The sequence below is a fragment of the Epargyreus clarus genome, unplaced genomic scaffold, assembly GCF_041222505.1.
Source record: "Epargyreus clarus isolate Ecla_fem2 unplaced genomic scaffold, WU_Ecla_fem_2.2 ptg000001l, whole genome shotgun sequence".
Classification (NCBI taxonomy): domain Eukaryota; kingdom Metazoa; phylum Arthropoda; class Insecta; order Lepidoptera; family Hesperiidae; genus Epargyreus; species Epargyreus clarus.
Window position 1 is genome coordinate 6071600 of NW_027332209.1, and position 20303 is coordinate 6091902.

The 20303-nt window shown below is 37.5% G+C and overlaps 1 protein-coding gene and 2 long non-coding RNA genes across 3 annotated transcripts in view; 1 reads left to right on the forward strand and 2 right to left on the reverse strand.

The window, feature by feature from the left end:
- The window catches only part of rsh (Rap GTPase activating protein radish), a 120000-nt gene that overhangs the window by 30584 nt on the left and 69113 nt on the right, over positions 1–20303 (forward strand). Inside the window, exon 5 of the mRNA XM_073075161.1 lies at positions 13889–14075. Coding sequence (XP_072931262.1) covers positions 13889–14075 — 187 coding nt within the window. The remainder of the gene's footprint in view (positions 1–13888; positions 14076–20303) is intronic.
- Positions 1417–2171, reverse strand: LOC140743678 (uncharacterized). The gene is made up of 3 exons (XR_012102487.1): positions 2072–2171; positions 1715–1990; positions 1417–1623 (listed from the first exon to the last, which is right to left on the reverse strand). It is a non-coding gene; the product is annotated as an uncharacterized LOC140743678 (long non-coding RNA).
- Positions 3813–4830, reverse strand: LOC140743679 (uncharacterized). Its single transcript, XR_012102488.1, has 3 exons — positions 4271–4830; positions 4004–4194; positions 3813–3917 (listed from the first exon to the last, which is right to left on the reverse strand). It is a non-coding gene; the product is annotated as an uncharacterized LOC140743679 (long non-coding RNA).

Genomic DNA, 20303 nt, shown 5'->3' on the forward strand with positions numbered 1-20303 from the left:
GTCCTCATGAAATAGATATTCGGTTACTTACATAGCTTCAGTATCAGAAAATTGAAATAAATTATTACAACTGTACGATACTCGTACACTAGTAATAATATATTTCCATTTTCCGATTATACTAGCAGTAACGAATGTTATAGTCTTTAGGAGCCTCCTAGGTACTATAAGATACATTACCTACTCGCTAGTTTTATTATAAGTCAACAACATATTTCTCCTAGTAACAGTCTGGTATTTAATGTGACTTTCGCAAAGGTCCTAGGGCTGAAATACACGACCCACAAAAAAGGATGGATACCGGCTAACTTTTTTTTTAATATAGGAGTAGCAGACGAGCATGCAGTCCACCTGATGGTAAGGGGCTACTGCCGCCCATGGACATCTGTAGTCAACCCCAGATAGGATTAAATTTTCTTCCTACCAGAGGTCGGCCCTGTGGCGGATAGGGTTAGCGACGCATCTGTATGCGCCGCTAACCCTGAGGACTAAGCTGGAATGCCCCGTTAAAGGCTGTCTCCCTTACCACACCCTACAAACCAGAACACAGCAGCGCCTAACACTGCTGTTATTAGGTAGAAATAGGTATCTTCTTTAACTTAATGGTAACTTAGTTCTCTATAACTTAATGTGTAGAACAGTATGTTGTAAAAAATAGTAACAGTACCCCTACCAGGAGTTTTCAAAACAACGCAAATGTTTACGTTATGTATGCTCAATCCATTCTTCTGTTCCGTTAGATTCAGTAGAATGATTTGTCAAAAACGCACCACTGAGTAAACATAACAAAAGTAAGTGCTCAAGTGACCTTGAACTTTTTGTCTCCCTCAAATGTTCGCAAAAAAGTGAGACAAACCATAAAGCGCCATTCTGTCAATTTAGACATTTAATTTTATGTTTTGAGTATTTCTTGTACCGCGTCAAATGTTGTACCACATTATATGAACATTATGCCAAAATATTATTGATTAATTATATAACAAATATTTACAAAAACACATTTGCAAATTTAAATAATTTAAAAATGAATATTTTAATATAAAAAACAATATAACACTTTAAATAAATATTTGGACTAAAAGGTTTATGTTGCCGCCTTAAAAAAAAAAATTCAAATACAAAGTTTCATTGCGAAGTTTGTAACTGTCAAAAATAATAAAAGAAAAAACTGTTTGAACGAGAAGGCATCGTATTATCAACAAAAAAAACTGGATATAATATAATGAGGACAAGCACGTCACAATTTGAACGGATGGTGGAGTTTATGGAACCGAGAGAACCGTATTTTTATTAATATTCTACATTCCTATGCATTTTTAAAAAATGAGTATTTATTACATATTATAGCACCTATTGTATAAAACTAATGTCTTACAAAGCAATAATGATGATAAGGTTGGAAATGAAAGTGCCGGGTTGCAGTTCATACTTTTTTATTCTACCACTGCTTCGGAAGGTATCTTATCTATATGTAGGAGAAAGAAGAATAAGTAAAAAAAAAAAACTATGTGGTTGCTGCGTGTAGCCTGGTAGCCAGCCTGTCGCGTATCTGGCGACCCAGGAACAGCATGTCATCTTCTGCCTGCTGTGGATCCAATGAAGGCACAGCAATGACTGGAGTTTCTGAAAACAAAATATTTTATTATGTACCTTTTAAAAATTAAAATTGATTTCATACAAAAAATATATATATTACAAGGAATTTAACAACTACCAAGTATTTCTTCATCAGACAGGAAGTCTTTAAAGTCTAGTGCAATATTATGTAACACTGAACATGCAACAATGATTTTTGCACATTTGTCTGGCTTGTAGTGCAATACTCTGTCTTTATGCAGACATCTCCATCTGTTTTTGAGTCGTCCAAATGTATTTTCAACTATGACTCTTGTCTTGCTGTGTATTGCATTAAATGATTCTTGAGAAGAATGTGGTGTTGGGTTTATGTAGGGCGTCATGAGCCATGGTCTTTGAGGGTACGCAGAGTCACCTGTAAAAATTAATGGAATCGAAATTATTAATAAGCATAATAACTGAAACCTGACCTACTTATTAACATATATCGCTTTACCTAAAAGCCAAACCGATTCGCCATTCCGGTGTAAAGATTGCATAAATGTGTTAATGGTGCTATTATTCCATATGAAGGCATCATGACTTGCTCCACCAAAGGAGATGTTTCATTTTCGGCCATCTCATGTACACTATATCTAAAAAACACGAATAATTTGTATAATTGAAGAAAAATACACATATATTTTGATAACCTAAAGTATTCCTGTTTAAAAATATTTTAAATAAGCATTCCACATTGAAATATTAAATATGGCGGAATACTGTCAGTGTCAAGTTTTCAAAACTGTCGATGTCGGTCAGGGAACCTATGTGTACCCCACACATAGGTTACTATACTCTTTGGGTGTCGGTTATTCTGTATTTCGCTGTTTTTGTCGTAAAGTTATTGTTACCTTAGTACTTTACAACCTGGCTTTTGTTTTGGGTATCCCGTCATTGTTACTGAATTTAATTAATTATTTATAATAATTATAACAAAACCTCCTTTTAAATAGTATCAGGTTTTATAGATGTAAGTGACATGTCAAATTAAAAAAGAAGAAGTTGTCAATTTGATATGTGTAAAAGAGGATATATACATATTATATAATAGTGGAATCCAATGTAAACGTTGAATAAATAAGTACTGATGAGAAGATTCCATTTCAACCCTGAATATGTTTCTGCTCTGTGCTGCTTACGATTTTGGACTGATTCTAACTTACTTGTTTACCCAGCTTATGTTTTATGGACTCTTGTGATTTTCGTGCGACCGCTGTGGATTGTGTTGACAAGGATTCAATATCATCAGGTAAAATATATATCAGTTAGTTGTATTGATCGTGAAATAATCGTTAATAATTTTAACCTAGAGAAGCTAATCTTTTTACATTTCTATTTGTTTAGATAATTACAATAGCAAGACAAGGACATTCTTGGGATGACAAAATAATCAGTTATTATTGCAACTGCATCGCTGGGCAACAAACCGTACTAGTAGGTAGCTGCGCTCACATTATGACCATTGTTTGATGTTTGGGCTGAGCTCGTCACAGGATATTACAGAACCTGCTACATGATCGGATAAAAATATTTATAAGAGAAGATATTGAAAATGAATAAATAACGTATCTAAGTGAAGAATAAATAAAATATTATCTAGATGTGTACTGAAAGTTGTTTTATTTACACACTTAAATGTTTTAACTAAAATAAATTGTTATTGAAGTACATATTTTGGTATGTTTGTTTTAAGTCAAGAGTTATGAAAGTAAATATAATTAATGTTTATCAAATATAGGTATTGTATCTCAATACATACAATACAATATTTATAGATCTACGCCCATTTGCGTAAAAATATATTTAACAGTAATGTATATAGTAAGTTAAAATAGAATGACAGATGACATTATTACGGTAATCACTACCGCCATGATGATTTTCCACTGTTGTGTTGCAAGTTTAAATGTAAATTATTGTTTTTAAACAATAAAACGGACATGATTTGAAGAAAATGAACCCCTACGAATTGTTCTTTGCATGTTTTCTTAGTTTTCAGTATAGTGTACTAAAGGTGGCCGGGAGCCCATACATTTTGAAACATCTCCTTTGGGATTGACATATAATATTCTGCCCTCATGATCCGAAACCTGGCAAAACAAAAACTTGTATGTTTCAATTTAGTCACTTGCTATATAAATTTCATATTAATGCCTATACTTACTACTTGCACATTAATGGAGTGATAATGTTACCTACAGAAATAAAGGTGTTCCTCGTTCCTTTTGGGTTTTTTTATTTTGAAATGGGAGCCATCAATGCTTCCTAAGACACCCGGGAAGCCATACTTGTTGTAGAAACTAAAAGTAATTCAAAAGGTTATTCAAATTAAAATTACATGTATCCCTAAAATGTAGATGGTATAAATAAATTGTTAAATACTGACTTTTGTGTGGTACGCTGTCTATCTTCAGGCAAACATGGAAATTTTATAAATTTTTTTGTCACATGAGGGTGATTTAATGCCTCCGTGACCTCTTGCACGTACCCGCTAATCGTCTCTTGCGACAGGTAATTAGCCTCGCCAATGACACGCTGGTAATCGCCATTGGCGTAGAATAGTAAAGCGCTAAGAACCTAGAAATATAACAATTTTGTACATTGTATTGTACGACAAGTAACTATTAGGTATCTATAGAAAACAAAATCTTACCTTAGTCTCCAGCGACACCCTTTGTGATTTCCTTAAATCAGTATTTTCCCTTAATACTGTGCACAAATAGGTAAACCCCCTCTTTGAGAGCCGGTACAACTGGATGAACTTCTTCTCCGAGACACGAGATACGTTGCTCCGTTTCTTTAAATATAGCCGCTGCCTCGCCCGATGGTCTGCTTCCTCCTGCTGCTCAATCATCTTCCCAGCAAAATGGTATTTAGCGGCAAACATTTTCAAACAAAATGAGCAAAACACAAAACACGGCGAAAAGTCCGCTGACTGACAACTCGGTTGTCCGTTAATGTAAATGTCATGACGTATTTTACGGATTGATAATTGTCAAATAAGCAACTCATAATGCCAAATCGCGATTTGACGGCTGTTTATGTCTCAAACGTAACGTAATTATTGTAAAAAAACCGTTTTTGTAACTCGTGTTCCGACACTATACTTCGGAAACAATCCGCTAGGGGCGCTGATTGGAATTTGTATGGGCAAATACGTAAACAAATACCAAAACAGTCATTTTTGTCGAAACGTAAAAACTCCTGGTAGGGGTACAGATGAATTGCATTCTCATTAGCGTACCCTTCAAATCCAAATATTTTTTTTTATAATATGATGTAGTAATAACGACGAGATCCAGTACAGTACCCTTACCTTGAGTTTTTACGATTCGAAAAATATGACTGTTTTGGTATTTGTTTACGTATTGGCCCATACAATTTCCAAGTTCTGATATAATCCGCTAGGGGCGCTGATTGGAAATAGTTTGGGTAATAGCATAGTAGTAGTAATAGCATGGTAAGGGTACAGTCCACCTCGTAGTAAGGGGCTACTGCCCCCCACGGACAACTATAATCATAAAATGATTTCATTAGGCGGAAATAGGTGTGCGATGGTACCTCAAGAATCGAACCAAAACCATAACAGTTTTATAAAATAAAGTAGTAAAGTCAATAATATAACATATCTACATATAACTAAACATATTGAAGTATTTATTAGCAGTACCGACAAAGAAAAGGAAGAAAGAAAAAAACACGAAACACGACGACGAAATCAGTTAGATCTCATTTAGATCGGAAAGATAGAGCGACCTCGAAAAATTGAGGATACGTCAGCATTCGCGATAGGACTGCGGACAATGTATTGAACAGATCGATCAAACTTCACCAATATTAGATAGCTACGATTATGTAATACCGCGAAAAGTTTCTTGTCGATCGAATTGGATTTCGCGTTTACTTTGGCAGTCTCTCCGATTTGTTAGAGATATTAAGGCATCCTTAGTCCTCGAAAGTATTGAAGATGGTAGAACCCTTTGTGGTTCGACTTCAGCGGCACCGCTGCCATACCTATTTCTGCGTAATAACAGTGTTAAGCTTTTCTGTGTTCTGGTTTTAAGGGTGTGGTAAGGAAGACATACGTTATGACGTGATTCGAGCTTTGATCTCAGGGGTAGAAGCGCATCTGTGGCCGACCACAGGTTGAAATCTAATTTTATCTCACATTCATTACAGTCCATGGGTGGCTGTAGCTACTTACCATCAGGTGGACTACATGCTCCTCTCATCTCTTAATGCATCTCCACGGTCTCCTAGATGGATTCCTTGTTCTAGGTATATGATTTGGTCACAGATTTCGGCAGAGACCTTCAGGTGGGATGCAAGCTCGTTTTATATTTCAATTTAAAAAAATAATTCCTCTAATATGCCAAACAGTATTTTTATTCCTTTATTTTCTGCGATTAACAGGAAATGAATTAGACGGACAATAATATTGTGTACTTTGAAATAATTCCAGCTCTAATTTTCCTTAATGTAAATATTTTTTCTTTTGCCGAAGATATGGGATATTGATTTCAGTTGCTTCTAGAATTTCCATTAACGAAACCACGTGAAGTATTAGATTACTATAGATAATCAATTTTGAAAAAATATTTGAAATTGATTTTGGTTTTGAAACTTAATGACCCGTAAAGTAACAACTCGGATCAATTACTTTTTGTTCACTTTTGTTCGTGAGCTATTTATTTATCTTGGGTTTAGCTGGGTTGGATTGGCTGGCCCTTACCCCAAAACTTTTAAGGTCTGTCTAACAAATTCACAACAGATCCAATCCTTCAATATGTGTAAAACATATTATAAATCGCGAGTATGTACCTAATACATACTTTATAACGCATTATCAATAAGCAATCTATCCAATATTTTGCCAACCAAAAGTCGCCATTTACACTTTATTTATACTAGTATTCGTAATTTTTTAAATGTACCAAACAACACCATTTGACAATTTCTTTATACTAGAAATTGTAAATTTAAAATGGCGATGTTTGATAGGCAAAACATTGGATAGAATGTTTATTAAAAACAGCCCTAAAGGTATGGCTTAACCAGGGAAACCACCGCCACACCTATTACTAGCGTAAAGCATTTTTGTGATTCGACAGAAGGGTGTGGATACAGGGGATGACTTACATATGAGAGAACCACCATAGTTCTCGGAAGAAGCTACGTATTTGTGTTCGGCTTCAGGTACACTTCGGTTAATATAGAACTAGCTAACCCGGCAAACGTTGTGTTGCCATATAAATAAAAAATGTTAAGGGTGAACAACCCTTATCACTTAGGGGTACGAAAAATATATAGTAGCCTATTCTCAGTCCTACTGAAATTGCATATAAAAATTTGGTGAAAAACGGTAAAGCCGTTTCGGAGGAGTACGGTAACTAACATTGTGACACGAGAAATTTATAAATAAGATTATCCGTAGGTCACAGTGACCCGCGGTCTGAGGTGCTGGCGCGAACGGCTCCAGGAGCCGCGGAACATACGCCAAAGGGTGGTTGACGCTATCTTACCGAACTTTCGGGCCTGGCTGAAGAGCAGGGGTAGAGTGACCTACCGGCTTACTCAGATACTCACCGGACATGGCTGTTTCGGTGAGTATCTGAATAGGATACAAAGAGAGGAGACGGCCCAGTGCCATCACTGTGGGCACGACGAGGACTCCGCACAGCACACGCTGCAGTACTGCCCAGCGTGGGAGTCGCAGCGGCGGATCCTTGTCGAAAAAGTGGGACAGGATCTGTCTCCGTCAGCCATCGTTGGGGCAATGGTTCAGCGCAGCGAAGCCTGGAACGGCATGATCACCTTCTGCGACGTGGTCATGTCTGCGAAGGAAGACGCCGAACGAGCTAGGGAGCGCGCTGAACCCGCTCGGAGGAGGAGTCGCCGCGGCCGTAGATAAAGGCGCCCGGCGCGGTGTCCCTGTAGTTCCGGGACTAGAATAGGGCTACGGTATCCCCTGCCTGTCGTAAGAGGCGACTAAAAGGGGGTTGCGGGCGGCAAGAGTGGGAGCTCAAACCGCCCGGCCAGCAACCCCGGGAAGGACGGTGGTATGTGTGGTCGCATACCGTCGTGTACAACAGACGGTGCGGCGAGCGGCATGCTCACCTGGACGGAGCCCGACGGAGCAACGCGCTAAGAGGACTCCGGTTGCGTTCCTCTGGAGATCCCGGAGTCCTTTACGCAGCGCCGAGGACGGAAACCGGGGGGGTTTTAGTGCGGTAAGAATCCCACATAACTCTGTGTCGCTCCCACGGCACCGGGTACCTTTCGAAGGTTTCCCCCTCGAAAACAAAAAAAAAAAAGGTCACAGTGACCACCATCCGGACTCCAAGCTAGTTTTCTTCTTTAACCTTATAAAAAACCATACCCACATTTGCGCCATGGACTTTACCGTAAAAACAATATAAATTTTCCAAAACAAGTGAGGTGTTCCTAACATTATACGGCAAGATATGTTGGAAAAATAACTCGAAAGCAACGAAGCGGAGTTCAAAAGACTGCATAAGATTCCCCCTCATAAACATAAGATACAAGATATTCCTTACAACACAAAAGTCAAGTTTGTGAGGAATTCATTTAATCTCTATAGATGGTTCAAGTGTTTTTTTATAAAACAGGAGTAGCAGATGAGCATGCAGTCCACCTTATCGTAACTGGCTACTGCAGCTGATGGACATATATAATCAACCCCAGATTACACATTCCTACCTGAGGTCGGCCACAGATGCGTCGCTACCACTGAAGACTAAGCTAGAACGCCTCGGAAAAGTATGTCTTACCACAGTCTTACCACACTTCAAACCAGAACACATCATCATCATCATCATCATCAACCTCTTACTATCCCACTGCTGGGCACGGGTCTCCTCTCAGAATGAGAAGGATTAGGCCATAGTCCACCGTGCTGGCCAAGTGCGTATTGTTAGACTTCACATACCTTTAAGATTTTTTTTTTTTTTTAATATAAATCTCTCAGATATGCAGGTTTCCTCACGATGTTTTCCTTCACCGTTTAAGTAAGTGATAATTTACCAGAACACAGCAGAGCTTTATGCTACTGTTATGAGACAGAAACAGATGTAGCGGTGGTGCCGCCGGAGTTTAACCATAAAGGTTTCTACCTTCAAGTTATAATTAGGTTGTTGTTTAGTTTATATTTACAGGTATTTAATTAATTAAAGCGAACAGTGCTAGTTGCTTCCTGCTTGTAAACTGATCGTAATTTAATCCAGCGAAGATTGATGTTTGTTATTAGTTAGTGATGTATTACCAAACGCATGTTAACATGTTATGTGTATCTTCAATCAAAATAGTGAACGTAATATAGTTACTACGTCTTTATTACTCATAGATTAGTAAAGATTACTCACTCCTAACAAGAAAATGTACCCAGTTTTGAGAATTGAAATAGTTGCGTAAAAAAGTTTTGCCACGTCTCCGTGCTAGAATGTCCCTAAAATATTTGAAATAATTATTTATTTATTACGTAAATTACGCAAATATTAGTTATTTATTCGTAAATTTTCTCTAAAAATGTTTGTCAAGAATTCAAAAAAAGAATTTACTAAAATAAGCCGTATGTGGCTTCATTCAATTTCAAGGCGGCGAAGTATCTTTACTAATCTATGTTATTACTATGGTTTGGAAATTCCCGATTTAGGTTTAAACAATTTGAAAATTAGTAGAGCCAGTACACTGGGGAGGTACCACCGACACGCCCATTTTTATCGTGAAGCAGTTTTGTCTTTTAATTGAAAAGTGAAGATGGTGATTTATATATAAGGCGTATATCTTAGTCTTCAGGAATGGCAACGCACCTGTACCCTTACCATGAGTTTCTACGTTTTGACAAATATGACTGTTTTAGTATTTGTTTACGTATTTGCCCATACAATTTCCAATCAGCGCCCCTAGCGGATTGTATCAGTACTATAGTGTCAGTAACGTAACATTAAATGTCTAAATTGAGAAAATGTCGCCTTATGTTTTGTCTCTCTTTTTTGCGAACATGTGAGGTAGACAAAGACTTGAGCACTTATTGTTATGTTTACTCAGTCTACCAAGGAAACGGAACAGAATAATGGATTGAGTAAACGTAACGTAAAATTGTGGGATGTTTTGAAAACTCATGGTAAGGGTACTGTAATCAGCTTCAGGTTAAAACTGTTCTACCTATATAGAGACGCATATGTCCATAGGTGAGGGTGACCACTCATCACCATTATCTTCATTTCTTCCTCCTGAATCACTTTATTACACCGACATTGTGCTTTACTAAAACTCAAACTCAAACCGAACAGACTGCCATCTGAAACCGACGGTTAAAGAAACTTCAAATTTAGACTACACCAAGATAGGTTTTAATAATCCCTTATATAACAATTGATATGTCATCATCAACCCATTATTGTCCCACTGTTGGCCACGGGTCTCCTCTCAGAATGAGAAGGATTAGGCCTTCGTCCACCGCACTGGCCAGTTGGCCGTCTCTAGCTAATCCTATCTGGAGTTGATTCGCACTTGCGAATTGGTAGACTTCACATACCTTTGAGATTCTTTTTTTAAATCTCTTAGGTATGCAGGTTTTGTCACTATGTTTTCCTTCACCGTTTAGCAAGTGATAATTAATTCCATATGCGCACATAACTTTGAAAAATCAGAGGTGCGTGCCTGCTATTTGAACCTCGGACCTCTCGATCAAGAGGCCGCGTTTCTTAACCACTAGGCTATCATAGCATTTTTAATGCAATTGATATGTGCTTAAATATAAATGAAATTTCTTTAAAATTCATTGGAACTAAATATCTCCTTTCTATGGTATCAACGTTGCCACTACTCTTATGTAGTTCAGCGGTATTTTCTCGCATCGAGACATGATAAGGCCGACTTATTTAAATAAGGCAATCTAAGTTTTCAAAGATAGCAGCGCATCTCTGGTTAACTTTGTAAGAATCCTGATTTATTTTACGTAACTTCTATATATAAAGATACCCGACGACGTGGGAGCGACGCCGGGTTATGTGGGATTTTTACCGCACTAAAACCCTCCCGGTGGCCGTCCTCAACGCTTGTTGGAGAACTCCGGAATCTCCGAGGGAATACAACCGGAGTCCTCCAAACGCGATGCTCCGATCGGGCTCTGCCCTAGGGGAGCACTTTTGGCTCCTCCCACACCATCTGGTGTTTACGACGGTATGCGACCACACATACCGTCGTCCTTCCCAGGGTTGCTTGCAGGGTGGTTCGAGCTCCCACTCTTGCCGCCCGCAGCCCCGGAAGTCCCCTTTTAGTCGCCTCTTACGACAGGAAGAGGATACCGTAGCCCTATTCTATTCCCGAGACTACAGAGACAGAAGCAGTGATAGCCTAGTGGTTGATTCTTGGCCACTCAAACGTCCGAGGTTCAAACCCGGGCTCCGGGAATCCTTTGATTTTCAAAAGTTATGTGTGTGTGTGTGTGGTCGCATACCGTCGTACGCACCAGGCGGTGTGGCGAGCGTCAAGCTCACCAGGGCGGAGCCCGACGGGGCAACGTGCTAAGAGGACTCCGGTTGCGTTCCTTTGAAGATCCCGGCATCCATATTGATCTGTTCGACTGTTTTGAATAAAAAAATAAAAAAAAGTTTATTAGAATATAGCGACTATATTGAGAATATATTGCGAATATATTGAGAACCCCCAATATTAATATGAACGTTAATATGAACTCTAATATAGTATCGTAAACTCAGTATCGGTAATAGAATTACGGGTAAATCTAATGAAAAGTGCGAAAGCAACACGCAGGATGCCCGCATTCGCAAATTGGGCTATTGTTAGGCACATGTGAAGAACTTTGGCGATTTTCCTCGTGGTACATCTATTTACATATTTGATTACTAAGATTCATCTTACATATATATATTTTCGCCTCTATTTATTACCGGTATCGTTGTTGCCGAAAATGTTAATATAGACAAATATTTTTCATATTTTTGTGTGTGTTTTGTTGTTACAATACACACATAATAGTATAGACATCATAATGACTCGATATTCGAATGATCTACGTACTTTCTATTCGATTCTATATTTCTCTCCCTTTGGAAAAGTTTTTTTTCCAGAATCGGTTCAGCATCAGTATAAGATAAATCCATGAAAAAATATAAGGATTGTTACATTACTGTTTTTATAATTAAAAATAATACATAGCATGACATCTTCGTCTATGAACGCTTTCAAAGCTATAACAAACGGATTGATGAATTGGTAAGAACATCTGGTCAATCTTTACCTTTCCCTAATGGATCACAATCTGTCAATGGCGCAGGATGACTGAATGCGTTAGGCAACACAGAATCACTTAAGAATAATAAATTACCCCCAATATATCAACCCAGCCTCTTTATTGCTAAAGTTCAGAAATTCTCTTCAATATTATTAGTGAAAGCCATACAAAGTATTAAAAGCCTTACGGTAATATCTTGGACCGTGACCTATATACCGGCCCGCGAAATGGACTCACCGCACGCTACTCACAAAACAAAGTTCAGTAAAGTCAATATCTAACCTTCGGCCTGATCGGAAAACACCGGTACTTTTGCTTTGATCGAGTTTATATCGATATCCATAAATAACGAGTGCGTTTGTCTATTAAAATTGCTTTCATTTTTTACGTCATCATATTCGATTACTAAAGCGAATGCGATTATTCTTAAGCCAAAAGCTGTTGTAAAATCAGTATCATCATCATCAACCTAGAATACCACTGCTGGACATAGGTGCCCTCTCAAAATGGGAATGACTTAGCTCATATGTTACAAACTAGTGGAATTTGTATACCTTTAAGAACTCTTAATATTTAGTGAACTTTCAGGTCATTTAGGAGTATGGTTCTTGGGCCAAAAAAAAACAAAAATCCATTACAAAAACAAACGTAACATACAATTACAAACTACAATTACAAATTAGAAACAATTTGAAGGTGGTAGAACCCTTTGTGGTTCGACTCCGGCGGCACCGGTGTTAGGCACTGCTGTGTTCCGTTTTGAAGGGTATGGTAAGGGAGACACATGTTTCCAAGGCGTTCCAGCTTAGTCCTCAGGGGTAGCGGTGCATCTGTGGCCGGCCTCAGGTAGGAATATCTAATCGTATCTGGGATTGATTACAGATGTCCATGGGCGGCATTGGCCACTTGCCATCAGGCGGACTGCATGCTCGTCTGCTACTCCTATATTATAAAAAAATATACAAAATTAGTCAGACATAAATGTATGTACAAGATAAAAAATATAATTGAAAAGACAAGAACTTTATCAGAGGAGGCAGGGCCCGAGGAACATCACAGGAACAAAGCCACTGACAAATGGCTCAGATGCGCAAACACTATCCCACGCCACGGTTGTTTACTTTCCCTGCGATTATTTTAAATTAAACCCCTCTGTTTTCCTCTTGTACTATAGGTAGTATTTTATTGCTGTTCTATCGTTTCATGTGTTTCTTGGTGCATTTTATATGCTTCGCTACTGAACGCAGATATATTCTTAGAAACCATATCCCACCTCCAATGCAGGTTGCTTAAGAAATATAAGGATTAGTGCGTAAACCATATCAAATGTTTTCAAAACACTTATGAGGTCTCCAATAGATAACATACTCTTGATACAAGAATTTTAGCCACTAGCAGTCACCGACCACGGCTAACTGTAGAAAGTATAAAACTGGCAATGGCAATTACAAGGAGTTTATAAAGTTTATATAAATATATAGTTTGTTGTGAAAAAGAAATATGAAAAACTGTTGATTAGGAATACTAAGGTGTCGTGTAAAATAGTATAGGGAAGAGAATAAACGTTAAAATAAATAAAGAATAAACGTGGTTTAAAATAACAGCATCTTTTATTTAATCTTAACACTAACACTATCTAAGTTTTTAGATCCGGATAAACACGCTTCATTAACATAACATAGGGCTCTTCAAGTAAGGTTCAAAGAGAGCTTTTCTTCAAGGCCGACGTTGCATTATCGACTCCTCTGGTGTTGCCAATGTCCATAGGCAATGTGACTGCTTTATTCATCTTATTATCTATTTGGGAAACAAACAATACACACTATTTAAAATTAACATGGAAAAATGTTTCATAAATACAGCACAAAGAAATAAATACAGTTTCAACTTTCCATCAGGTCCCGTCTGTTTTATCACTTATATATCGGTTTAACTATAAATAAATCTATTTACCTATTAATATTTCTCTTAACCACCCACTTGTGTCAGCAGAAACGCGCGCGCCGCTTCAAGAACCAGATTCTGTGCGACTTGCACTTCGCGGACGTGGCGCTCATGGAGTGCAGCGACTTCATGCAACAGCTCCGCAGCTTCAAACCCCAGTCGCTGGGCTGCGCCGTCGCCAGGCGCAAGTCTTCCACCACGCTCATATTCCCTCTGCCACCGCAGGCCTGTTCAGGTAAGCTTGTTTTTCTTTTCATAAACTTTTATTTAACCAGATTTGTTACTTAGTAGGTATTTAAGAGATTTTTCTTATAACTAAATTTTAGACCAATTAAACCCAACTCATTGACTTTAAAATTTACATACATATTCGTTTTAGATGATAATGACACGATTATTGAATGTAATGTGACGTCACATGCTTAGTGAGGTCACACTACATTCAATGTAGTGGACGCCCCAAGGTGTTGTACCGACTATTTTTACATGTACAATGTGGGAGTACACTGTATGTAATATGAAATGAAAGGAATTTCTGAAAACAATACCAAAAAATGTGTTTTTTTTTTTATTTTCTAATACCTGGTTTATAAAATTAAAAAAAAAACATAACAATAAGATACTTGGTAGTGTGTATATATAATGAATGAAAGAATAAACTTACTTTAGGAAATCAAATCGAAATAATAAGTGCTTTCTCTGATTATTGTAAGGCACGTATTAGCAATCAATTATTAATTTCCTTCAATGCTGGAAAACATACCTAATGAAAACCTACATGGCTAAGAATTATGCATAATATTCTCATTAGTGTGTGAAGTCTACCAAGTCCCTTTACTCTACATGGCATGTACATTATAATCGAACTAAGTGGGTCAATCCCATTTCTTGCAAATATCAACCTATATTGAAAGGATATGTAATTTGTATAATTTATTCTCAGATTAACATTATATTTATATCGTAGTATCGTATTGATATATGTATATCGTATATCCAAGTGTCTAAAGCGTCGATCAATGGTCTGAAGACAAAAAAAATGAAAACAAAAAAATATTTACTTCAATATCAAGTAAATTGTAAGTAGGTCAAATCCCCACCTCCCAATCTTCCAGTTAATTGACAAGATTAAACGCGTCAACCATTCTCTTGTCCTTTAAAACAGTTTCTAACTCACAGAATGGAATAATTACGTTCAGTTTTACTGTCATTCAAATGAAGATTTTGTCTGGCGCTTGCGGCAAAGTTAGTGCTCCGTTAACGAGATTATTCTGGCACGGCCTACCTCCCGCGGTTTTGGCTGGATTTTGGTGAAAACACTCTTATCGACATTTGTCACTTTTGAAGACTGAGTAATCCTTACTAATATCCTTACTAATATTATAAATCCGAAAGTAACTCTATCTGTCTGTCTGTCTGTCTGGTTGTCTCTTCTTCACGCCCAAACCATTGAACCGATTTTAATGAAATTTTGTACAAAGATAGTTTGAGACCCGAGAAAGGAAATAGGAGAGTTTTTATCCCTGAAATCGCACGGGAACTAGGGATGGCGATCTAGGATCGATTAATCGGAGAATCGAATTATTTGAATCGATATTAGTAAGAATTGAATCGTAAACTATGCATTTGATCAAGTGATGATCTTTAGCAAAGTTGAAGGTACGACTTTTCAGTTTTATGTATGTTAGTATGTTATATTATTTTCTTTTAAACACGGGCGAAGCCGCGGGCAAAAACTAGTGACACTTTAATTTCAAAATACATGAATTTCTTACGGCGCTTTTTTTGATCTTTGTGAAGTACTGAAATGATGAAGTTTTCGTTTTGGGTTTCGTTTGGATTCAAATATTTACAATTGGTAACGAATTTCTCACAAGACTTGTCTACATCAAATTTTATTATAAGAACGTAACTAAACCAACAGCAAAGCAGCAAACCAAATGATAAAATCTTGCTACCAGCTAAGAAGGACACGATAATAATTACAGTAAATTAGTTAATTTACTTAACGAAACAGCTGACTTATGATAAAGTAAAAAATGCACCGAATACAATTATTATTGAACTGAAAATATAAACGAAAAATTACTATGTATGACTTGTTATTACTTTTACATAAAACAACATAATATAATAAATAAATATGACAGTTGCGATAGGCTTGCGTATAAGCTTTTTATTATTTTTAGCCAACACATGGTTGCGATGCCGAATTTCTATTGCATTATTTATTTCTATTTCATAAAAATCAAAATTACAAAAATACATTTTTTTACAAACGGATAGATTTTTTAATATGATAATATTATATCAAAAAGATTACGAATCGCGAAATATTTCAGACAATATTATAATGGATTTTACTTGCAAAAGTTGAAGACCAACCGTCCATCTCCATTTTAATAAGACATTAAAATTAGGAAGCCTAATTTTTATAACTGAAGCCTTTAAAGATTCAATCCTCAATAAAGATGAAAATTTTAATTGCTTTGTACAAAATACCCATAGTTAATATCCCTCTTTTTTCGTCGGCCGAGATTTAATTATCCTAATAACGCAAAAAAAAAAGCGTTTTATTGTATTATTTTAACAAGGTGTACATAATGGTATTTCTTGTGTTTGTGTTTTCGACTTATAGCAACAGATGAACATATAATCAACCTCACAGAAAATGATCACTGTCATCATCACAGTGATCATTTTCATCATCATTAGACATTATAAAATCAACGCACAATAGGATCAGAGCCTTACTTATTACTCGACTGTGGAGAGTATTTTTTAATCTTATTTACCTTTTAGATTTTACCATAAGAGGTGTCGTTGGATTTGTCTAAATTATGGGAGTGACATAAGCTATATTTAAAGCTCTCTTGTTTTTCAATAATTCTCTAGTCTCAACTAATATTACCAGGTCGTCATGCACACACAACATTTACACTGTTATTACATAGCTATTTTCTCTCTAAAATAATATAAATCTCTTCGCAATATTCTTTGAGTTTCTCGCGAGGGTGGAAAGCAATCAAGTTGAATATAAGGGCGAAAGATGATAGGATCTTACTAAAACGACCGAGACACAAGCGTTGTGGTAGCTTTTTCACACTTGCCTTCAGCAGGGGCATATATATAAGGGAACGGGAATTGAGAGAGACCTAACCTTCTACTTAGTATGGGCGAAAATATCTATTACTAGAATCATGTAATTAGTTCTCTCCCTCTCTTCTACTTCCCCCTCCCCGGTTATTTCGTTATAAAGGGAGCTCCCTTAGCATATAAGGGAAATAATATTTCAAGAAATAAAGGTTTTTGTCGACTAACAAACCAACCTAGTTCTTTTTCGCCGAACTAGTCATAAACATCTTATGACTCCCCTTTTAATAAAGCTCCCACCCATGTTAATGCCCCAGCCAAAAAAAAATGAACAAAATGTATGCTGTTACTATTTTCAATAAGAAATTGAATTTCCATTGAATGTCCATTTCGGTATAGGTCAAAATCGGCGTCAAATATTTCGAAGGTAATAAAGAAATTACCAAAAGTGCTACGGCCCGGAAGTTTTTATTACAAATACATTCCAAGCAACAACTTCCGAATATTATTAAACCGATTTATTTGTGGCAAGTCAGCCGCGGAACGGGCCAAAAGCTTTTGTGGAGCGTACACACAAAACCAATTTGGGTGGCAACTCCCCGCAGACTGTACCTGCTCGGATTCACCGACATTTATACAAAGTACGGAAATATTTCATTGGTTCGCTGCCCGCGACTCGTGATTGATTTCGTTCAAGTTTTATTATTATTGTTTTAATTCTTTTTCTTTCTTTTTGAACAGGAAGTGTCTCTTACCCGATGTTTTAAATTTTTATCCGCTAAGGTTGAATAAATCTTTAAGACGTTTTTTCCATTGTAAATTTTACGACTTTGTTATACCTACGTTAATTATACTATTTTTTTTTTTTTTTATAATATAAGAATAGCAGACGAGCATGCAGTCCACCTGATGTGGCTACTGCCGCCCATGGACATCTGTAATCAACCCCAGATAGGATTAGATATTCCTACCTGAGGTCGGCCACAGATGCGCCGCTACCCCTGAGGACTAAGCTGGAACGCCTCGGAAAAGTCTGTCTCCCTTACCACACCCTTCAAACCGGAACACAGCAGCGCAGCATTAAAGAACTTTCGCATTTTACTCGACTGTTTATTGAATCCGATATGTTTTCGAGCGTATAGATGTACCTATGTCTCATTTTTCGGCACACCGTACAGCCCAATCGGCTGATGGATTTCATAATGTGAGTTGTTGGATTCATCTAAATTATGTGAGTGATATAGGCTCTATCAACTCCCTTTTCAGTTAATTATTTAGGCAGATTTATGTTTTTGTAGCAATTGGTTATCAATTTTTTCATTGAAAAAATAATAAAACTAAAAATAGGAAAAAATCAAAACCCATACAAATTCACGAGATTCAAAGCGAATTTATAATTGGATTAACATATTCGGATTTCAGACATATGCATCAGTTGCATTGTGCGTGAATACGTGTCGATAGGGTCCATAATCGTCTTTTCTGCAGTAACTGTCATGCTGAAATGGAAGAAGCTTGAAGCTTGAAGCACAGTCATCCTATAAGTTATTGTTACAAAATGTATGTACTCGTATGTGTAGATAGATACTGCGATACACAACATAATTGTGAATCGAAAAAGCTTTCGATTTGTAAATCGATGTGTCAATAAACGTTGTGATAGTGTCAGTGATTCGTAATATCCTATTAATGCATTGACAAATTGCCATTTGTCTCCTATTAGCCCTCGTTTAGTCTCTTATCAGAGTGAAGGGACTTCGCGCGCGGTTTTGTAGCCGTGGTCCCGTCAAAGGGCGTTGGAATCCGGCATATCCTCTCCGCTGCCCCCGCGGTTGAGAGAAACCCATACGAACACCCACACCCAAGTAAAATAATGCCATAGTCCACCGCACAGGCCAAATGCGATTTCGTAAACAACTATACATAATATCTTTGATTTGAACATAGTCACATCAACTGAATTACATATTTATGTCAAATTGGCGGTAATTATTTAAGTAATTTAGCACTAAACTATTTAACGGTCGCTAAAAGCTTTCCTTCAGGGATGGTGTCGGGCATTAGTTATTCATTACCGTCTCCACCCTTCAATGTCTGTCGCTCCAACGCTACAATACAGTTTGTCCCCATAACCATAACTTTCAACCGTTTTCATAAACATTCCTATTATCGATAGTGTTTTAACTGATAGTAAGTTTTAGCAATGATAACCTAGTGGTTAAGAAACTCGGCCTCTTGATCGAGACTTCCGAGGTTCAAATCACATCACGCACCTCTGATTTTTCAAAGTTATGTGCGTTTTAGAAATTAATCATCACTTGCTTAAACGGTGAAGGAAAACATCGTGATCAAACCTAATACAATTCATGTTAATAAGCGAACCATAATCTGCTGTGATGACCATCGCCGACGATCAACCCCTGTCGCTTGCAGTCGCTTACAGGTGACGGCAGCCGGTGGCAGTCGCCGGCGATACCTTGAGGCAATCGTCGACGGTCGTTGTTAGCTACCGAGTATCATCACTAACCGATGATAGATCAGGACGCTCGACAGGGGTCGCTATCTGTCACTCAAATCTTGAGCTCTTATATAGGGAAATCTTGGGCCCTTATATCTCTTTGCAGGCGATTGCGCGCAAGACTGCGTTCTCGTGAATTAACAATCAACTACTCCGTATCCGTGCGTTTTAGGGTTAAATATTCATTACCCTCGTCGTTCATCAATGTCGGGCCCGTACCGGCCCAATACGGCCCGGACCGGCATCCGTAAAATGAAATGCAAGGGAACTCAATTTCCCATTGTTTCCCGAGTACAATCCCGCGGCCACAGAGGTAAAAACTTTGTAAACCGTCACGCCGCCCTCCGGAAAGACTCCCATAAATAGGTAAGGTCCCTTTATAAAATATTTAAGCCTCGTTATTCTCGGAAGGGATCCTTTGTCAATTGCGCGGAGTTTGAATATTGTCAACGTTTATTTATTGGAATATTCTCGTAATACCCTCGGGATTATAGTTTAATAACTTGAACATAACTGGCACCTGCATTACTGCCAGGTGGGCCATAAAATACTTGTAACGATACAAAAATGATTTTATGGAAAGGAGTTGTAAAAACGTTCGATTTATCATCATCATGACGATCTGACGATAAAAATTACCGAGTTCGATCTCCGATATCGGAATGATGAATTTAGATATCTGTTCTGGGGATGGGTGTTTGTGTATTAGGCTTAGTGTGTGCGCATGGCACCCACGATACAAGGATTCCTAGTATGAATCTGTGAATGTAGGTGTCGTTTAAATATTACATTAACGTACGTTCATTACATTAAAGTACTAATAAGTCACTCTTATTCTGCTACCATGCCGAC